The following is a 7,740-nucleotide window of genomic DNA, read 5'->3' as shown; positions in this document are numbered from 1 at the left end:
GAGAGCAGGGGTGAACGAATACCTCAAGTCTCTACGTTAATGGCCCTCCTCTGGGGGTGGGGAAAGGGCCAGCAAGACATATTTAGATGGGAGAGAGGGGGAAAAACTCGCCTGTGCGCTTTGGGAGGTAATGGGCATCAGCAGCTGAGGTCTCCTTAAGACTTCCAGACTCCACTAACTCCCTTTCCCAAGAGTCCAGGCTGAGATGAACAAAGACTGTTTAGTCACTCATTGTCACTATCAGCTTTCATTCACCTCACAGTTTGATTTCTCTCTGCCTCTCATCATTTCTTAAACTGTCTGCACTTTGCTCACACACATGACGGACACTGACGAATTTGGATGCTGGAAGAGTTCCACTCTTCAACCAACATCTCTCCCTACTCAGATGACCCATAACTTAGAAAACCCCTTTTAGCATATAGAGGAACGGGCTCAAACACATTTGTGTACAGTGCATGACTTTGTTTTTTTTTCCTCATTTTTTTTTTTTTTTTTACCTTAACTTTTCCTTTTTACCTTACCATACCATTTTTAAATAATTTAAATATTATCAGACATCATAGATTGAAATATGTTACCAGGACACACCCATACAATGGATTTACCTAAAGTATGTAAATTCGTCTGCAGAGATGAATAGAAGGAAAAAGCTCCACAATAAAATAGAAAAATGCAATAGAGGAATATGATATGAGAATTTTGTAGCGACCAAAAAAATAGATAAAACAACTTTCAATAAAGTAGCCACCTTACATTCACTCTCATCAAAATTTTACATCATTTGCATTAGTTGAGCATTGATGCGAACCTCCCTTTTAGTTGTTGTCATGTCACTTTCACTGAAGTGACAACATACCAACAAACTTTCATTTATTTAGGAGAAAGTGGTCACATTCTAGCCACCTGTCCTGGTATTTTTAGCCATCAGCTGGTGCCATTCCCCATTCTGTGAAACATTATTGTGAGGAGGTAAGCATTTAGTCACAAATATTGATGTTGCCCTTTTTACTCTAGGTGTAGACCAAGTATGAAGCTACAAAAAGTTTTGTTTCTGTATATATTTGTAACATGTAAATGTAATAGGATATGTAGGCTAACTAATATATAATCTGTAGGCCTAATAAAGATAATGATAGTGTTTTGTCAACAAACGTAAATAAACTTCCGGTAAACGTTACATTTACCTCCATAAGTAGCCTACACGACGCTCGACATATGTATTTTTTTAAAGCAAGCAGTAAAATAGAAACACATCTTAAAATCTTATAAAAGTCTCCATGGAAACGGCGGTCGCAGTAGCCTACACATTCACTCCGCACGAGCCATCCTAATTCCTTAAGAAAATTCGCGGGTTGTTGTCTCCCCCTGAAGTTGAAACAGATTTACGCCCCTTTGCAGTCACCCCACTTCCTTCGCCCCCTTCTTCATTTGGGGCGCGCGAGTCCTCCCCTCTGTGGCCAACGACCCAATCCGCTTGTGCATCAGTCTGACATCAACTCTGAAGTAAAGGATACGCGTATATAAACATCTACACTTACCTTGAGAATGCTGAGTATCCTCCAAGCTGTGGTCCACTCCCTTTGTTGACTTCCTTCCCGGCCGACAAATAAACTAAAAAAATGGCACCTAAGAAGGACGCTAAGAAGCCCGATCCCCCCAAGAAGGCCGAGCCCGCACCTGCTCCCGCGGCCGAACCTGTGGCCCCACCTCCACCCGCCGCAGTAGATCTGACCGGTGTGAAGGTAACGACCATTCCTGTGATATCAAATCAAACAGACAGGTTTTCAGTGCAAAGTTCATTGCATTGTTCAGATTTTAAAAGGATATTTTTGAAGTGATAGTATTTGTTATAGCATTTTTTAAAAACTAAAATAAATGTTTAAAATGGACATTATACTGAATGGTGATTACTCAATAAATATTTTCCACCTACAGAATAATGTTCTGTTATTATTTACATGTCAGGGATTACATGCATTTGCTTTTAAGGAAGCAATAAGTTAATTTTCATGCTTGTTAATGAACATGCCTTAAATGCAGTAAGGTTCTTAAACTTTATAATAGCTTTCATACTACACTGTCATTAAAGTTTGATCCATATATTTGAATTTACGTTACATACTAATATGTTAAGCATATTAAACTGTTTGCTAATGACTTAAGTCATTGAGCAGTTGCCTAAAGATGCTCTGTTGCCTGATGAAATATGCATTATTGGCGGATTCAGCACCACGGATAGTTCCGGATAAGTTCAGTTTTTTTTTCCGGCAAAACTACAAACAAACGTCACACCCCTTTTCTGATTGGCCAAGATAGCCAAATGTGGAGAAGGTTCACATGGCCAAACATGGAGCTCCTTAATGTTCTGCAAGCAGCTGAGCGACTAAATTAAGCATGCCGAGATCTGGGGCTCTCACTCTTCAGTTTTCTATTAAAGCAGCTGTTTGTGCATGACTCACCAGTCATAACGGTGTTAGTGATGTGATGGATTTTCTCAGGTCTTGAAAATCATTCCACATCTTCAGGCCACGCACATAGTCTCCCTGATTTATGTAGTGGAAATTTGCGTCGCTGATTATTATTTACCATTCCCGATATATCTTATTTTCCTTTGATATTCTCACTCATTAATATGATGACAATGAAAGGCCTATTATACAATAAAATGAAAACAGATCAAATGTAATCTAAAAATAACTGGTTTGTTTCGTAATTTACATATACAGAACACAGACAGAAATGGTACACATATCTGTACTTATGTCATTTAGTCAATATATGTCTAAGTACGCAAATATTCTGGAATGGAACAGAATAAAATGTACCTCTAATTTCCTCATATTGCTTATATAAGAAAATGTCTGGATTAAGGTCCGGTAAGACTTTTTAATAGCTTTAATAATAAATTTTGCATAGCTATATAAAAAATTCAAATGCATGTTTGATCCATATATGTAAATGTACATAGCCTACTGATTGGTATAATATATCATGTTTGTTAATGATTTATGGGAGAGAGTAATATGTACTTCTGTTTTTCTGCAGCTCGATTTCAGCCAGGACCAGATGGAAGGTGAGATGGAAATCTCTCTCTTTTTTTTTTTTTTGAGATTTCACAACCATTGCTTACACAAACTGTATGAGTTAACATGAAATATGATGCTTAAAATATAAAAGGGAATAATCCTGCAGAAGGATAATTAGATATTAAATATCCTATTTCAATTGATCTAATTATAACCTGCCTTAAGGCAGGAATTTAATGACACCAGCAATATTCATTCAAAACATTTTTCAAGTGTTTTGGGATTTACTTTTATTGTGCTATAAAGGTCAAGCAATTCAATGCAACAGTCAATTTTCACCATTGTCCAATGCTGCGTCTTACGTGGAAGAATGTGGCCGTTGCTCAGTGAGGGGCAGCTTTCAGCAGCCTGGGTGTGAGTTACACTGCAGTCAGCATTCTGGCCTCACATGGTACTGCCTTTATATGGTGGGAGTTATATTCTTGGGAGAGCATATCAATTCCAAGTCGACTCTTTGAATGTCTCCCCCTGCTCCTGTCACGTCGTTAGTGGCAGCTGGCTTTATGCGGAAATCAGATCAAGCTATTCATCTTTCAGCAGATCAAATTCCAGTGAGCCAATCGCCATGAAGCCCATAGAAATACTGAGCACGGATTATTACTCAGTCTGCTCACCTTTAGTTTACATTAGCAGATTTTAATGAGAAACCCACAAATGTAAAGGTAGTGATTAAAAAGTGAACATGTTTTGAAAACACTGACAATTTTTTTTAAGTAAATTTCACATATGCAATTGAGTAAACACTACTTAACCAAGTTAAGTAAAACTAACAAAGAAAATAAGTAACTTGTAAGTAGTTCTACTTAGTTGAAGTTTACTTTGCCATACTTTTTACTCAAACAATATAACACTTAATTAACCATGCTTTTAAAGTGTATGCTTCACTTAACATCTAAGTATATAATATAATAGATATTGTGTAGACACCATATGGCACTCAAACATAGAGATCTCAATAAACAATACACAATGACGGTAACATCAAGTTTTAGAGTATGAATGTGTCATTTTGAGTAGAAAATGCACTCCAGATGGAACTCCAGATGTCACAAAATGGCAAGTTACTATACCTAACAACAAAAGCAATGATAAAACAGTGTAAATACAGCTGGAAATCAGCAGAAAAAAATCAACCTTATTACTTATTAATGCCCCCAGTGGATGATGGGAACACCAATATATATATGATATATATAACTGATATAAAATATATAATCAAAACTGAGTTAGACTATAATCCGACCTATGGCAGACAACTTTGTCTTAATATGCACAGATTGAGAGAAAAATGAGTGTGAAAACTGATATCAAATCAAAAAGCAATTTTTCTCACTTCCACTGTCAAAGTTAATAAGTTTTGCTTTTGTTGGGGCAGAAAAGTGAGAAAGCCTTCTTAAAAAGTAGGCTAAAGTTTAATCTTCAAATTAGACATTTAAAGTGTGTAAAAAAAGTTTCTCCTGTCCTAGCTTTCCTGTAATATTTCACACATACTTCCTTTGAATGTATAAAACTTCTGATTCATTACTACTATAGATAAATAACTAGAAGAATAACAAAGCACAGTGAATGGACAAAGTGCAACTATTTGCGCTAAAACCCACGTGTTATGATACAATAATAAATTAAAATAATATGATATCAAGCAGTATATAACAGACTTTTTGTACAGCTAAAATAACTGGAAGCACATTCAAGTTAAAAATGGTCAGCGACTGCTTATGTTAAAAAGGTGGATAGCACAGCATTACAGCATAATTGCCAATGGTGTGAGTTGTGGGCGGGACCATCTGTTTGATCAACCAATGGCAGACAGAGATGTGTTGTTCAGGAAACCTGCTTGAAACAAGTGTGCGCAGAAATGACAAACATCACCTTTAAATAAAATAATCTCTCCACAATTACAGATTACAGAGAGGCCTTCGGACTTTTTGACAGAGTTGGTGACAGCAAAGTAGCCTTCAACCAGATTGCAGATATCATGCGTGCACTGGGACAGAACCCAACCAACAAAGAGGTTTCCAAGATCTTGGGCAACCCCACTCCTGATGGTATGTGGATTTCCCCCCTTTTAATAGAGCTACTCCAAAAGTACCTATAGTCATCATTAGCACTGTCAGGAGCTTTCACAGTGGAATATTTCACATGCCTGTTTGTTTAACTGTAATTGGCAGAAGGTTGGTGTCATGACAGGTGTTTGGAGAGCATTATGTTTCACTACATCTGGCCTCTATGACTCCTCCATTCACTTATGTCCCTGTTTACAGACATGTTACACAAGAGAGTCGACTTTGAGGGTTTCCTGCCCATGCTGCAGTTTGTGGTCAACAGCCCAAACAAGGCAACATTCGATGACTACGTTGAGGGTCTGCGTGTATTTGATAAGGAGGGCAACGGAACAGTAATGGGTGCTGAGCTGCGTATTGTCTTGTCAACACTGGGTAAGTGGCAAAAATTATAGTAGATGGGATCGCTACTGCAACAAATGTGACAACCTGCTCCTGCATTTTGAGGGGTTTTTTTTAACCTAGAACGTTTGAATGAACTGAATGTAAAAGCAAAGTCTCAGTCTCTCTATATCAGTGGGTCTAAACCATTTTGACCCCCTCATTGGCTAAGACATTTCCTCTCTTTCTGCTTTAATTTTAAAAGCAATAACTATTGTTTTGTTGTTCATTTTTATAATAAATAATTTTAAGTCATCCTGAGGCCTCCTGATTAAGAACCACATATTATATTATACACTCTAAAAAAAAGGTTCTAAATGACATTTTTAGACAGAATTAGATGATTTATTAAAACAAGTTAAGATAAAAAAAATAATGCACATATATAGTGCATATATTAATAACATTTTAATAAACTTTAACAGAATTTTCTGAGGCAAACGTTGTCACAACGTTTTTTTGTTGATATCTTTCTACGTTTCAAACACTGATTGGCCGATAACAGGAGATACAGTATGAAACATTTCAGCAAGTTGTACTGTATCTTTCAGCATACCTTATATTTTATATAGTGTTTTCACAGCGATTCCATAGAAGAACCATTTTTGGATTCCCCAAAGAACCTTTCAGTGCAATTTTTCTTAGTTTGAACAATATTTTAATAATCCAAAGAACCTTTTTCCACTATGTAGAACCTTTTGCGCAATGGAAAGGTTACATGAATGTTAAAGGTTCTTCATGGAACCATCAATGCCAACAAAGAACCTTTACTTTTAAGAGTGTATAACTAGCAGTAAAGAGGAAAAAGACAATTGACCGTTTCACATGGACATTTATGGAGTTCAGTAATAAAACTTACAGTAAAATACAAACAGCTCACTGATACTTTAGACTGAAAACATAGAACGTTTCACATTTGAATGACGAGCATATGTCTTTCATCCTGTTTAATGACATGATCAACCTATACTTCTCTTTCCCTGCAGGTGAGAAAATGACTGAAGCTGAGATCGATGCTCTCATGCAAGGCCAGGAGGATGAAAATGGCTGTGTGAACTATGAGGGTCAGTTCAGATTCTTTCATTGTCTCATTGCACATTAATCACAGTAAACACTCAATAATGACTGACTGATTTATAGAGATAGTTGTTTATTGTCCTGTAATTCTAAGCCCACATTGAAAATGTCTCTCCATTCTGAACAGCTTTCGTCAAACACATCATGTCTGTGTAAGAAGTTGTGAAGAAAATGAAGCATTTCTCCAGATTCCATGATGTCAAGACATCCACACAATGTTTCCAAAACCAACTCAGAAACGGATAAAAGGGACACGGGATGTTAGTCATAAACAATTATTTTGTTATTTGTGTTTCCTAATTTTTTTTTTTTCACTTGACTCCTATTTCTTTTGTCCATTCTTGGAATCCATTCATATTTTTTCCAGGTAATATTCTTGATGTTCGTGCCGGGACAATCCTCTTCGTAGCGGAACGGTTGTGAGGGGTGGAGGGGGTGTGGGGGGCATCATGGTTACACGCAAATATAAACCACCCCCTTGACCCCTCACTGTCCGGATCGCAAAGTCAAAGGTGCTAAATACACTGCCATTAATGGACTGGCTGCCAAACCTCCTTCCCCTTTCCCCAGAGTCTTAATTTATTTTTCGCCTCTGTCAATTCTCATAATAAACTTTTCGAAAAGTATCATCCTTGTTGTGATTAATGTTCTCATATTCAGTGCACAAGGCAGAAAGGCAAGTGATAGGTACAGTAAGTGGATTATAGCAGTAGCAAACTTTAGTCTTCACAACCTATTTTACTTCCATAATCTGTTGTAATTCAGAGTGAAAGATGATATTCAACAAGAAAAAAACAGGCACTTGGTGGATTTTATCCATCTGGAATTGACTGGATGAGGAAAATGTGAAGGTTGTTAACAATTAGTGTATCAAGAAAGTAAATGAGGTCAATTTTGACATCATGTTGAGTTTATGTTAACATTAAGATAACCGTAGAATATAATTGGTAAACAAATATCCAATTAAAGACTAGACAGAGTTCTCATTTATAAGGTACAATTAGGTCATGGTAAAATTCAAAGAACACTGGAATACAAACTTGTCACATTTTGGCCTTGTGACCAGCTTTAAAAAAAAATGAAACATGCCAACCATCAACCTTTTATAAATATGTTGTCAACAAATGAGA

General features: G+C 36.8%; 1 protein-coding gene across 1 annotated transcript; it reads left to right on the top strand.

Annotated features, from left to right (window-relative positions):
• Positions 1-1,408: 1,408 nt before the first annotated feature.
• myl1 (myosin, light chain 1, alkali; skeletal, fast) lies at positions 1,409-7,238 on the top strand. Its single transcript, XM_079822198.1, has 6 exons — positions 1,409-1,745; positions 3,049-3,076; positions 4,994-5,137; positions 5,354-5,527; positions 6,520-6,597; positions 6,738-7,238. Exons 1-6 carry the CDS (start codon positions 1,623-1,625, stop codon positions 6,764-6,766), a joined length of 576 nt encoding a protein of 191 aa, XP_079678324.1. The 5' UTR covers positions 1,409-1,622; the 3' UTR covers positions 6,767-7,238.
• The last annotated feature ends 502 nt before the right edge of the window (positions 7,239-7,740 follow it).

The sequence above is a fragment of the Gobio gobio genome (assembly GCF_949357685.1).
Source record: "Gobio gobio genome assembly, chromosome: 7".
NCBI classification, from domain to species: domain Eukaryota; kingdom Metazoa; phylum Chordata; class Actinopteri; order Cypriniformes; family Gobionidae; genus Gobio; species Gobio gobio.
The sequence above is the reverse complement of the archived record's forward strand: the minus strand, read 5'-3'. Positions and strand labels throughout refer to the sequence as shown.

Bases quoted from the DNA above. Each gene is read 5' to 3' on its own strand.
- myl1 (XM_079822198.1), top strand. From the start codon at position 1,623: ATGGCACCTAAGAAGGACGCTAAGAAGCCCGATCCCCCCAAGAAGGCC. The intron at 1,746-3,048 runs GTAACGACCATT...GTTTTTCTGCAG, and splicing joins TAGATCTGACCGGTGTGAAG to CTCGATTTCAGCCAGGACCA. The intron at 6,598-6,737 runs GTCAGTTCAGAT...CATTCTGAACAG, and splicing joins TGGCTGTGTGAACTATGAGG to CTTTCGTCAAACACATCATG.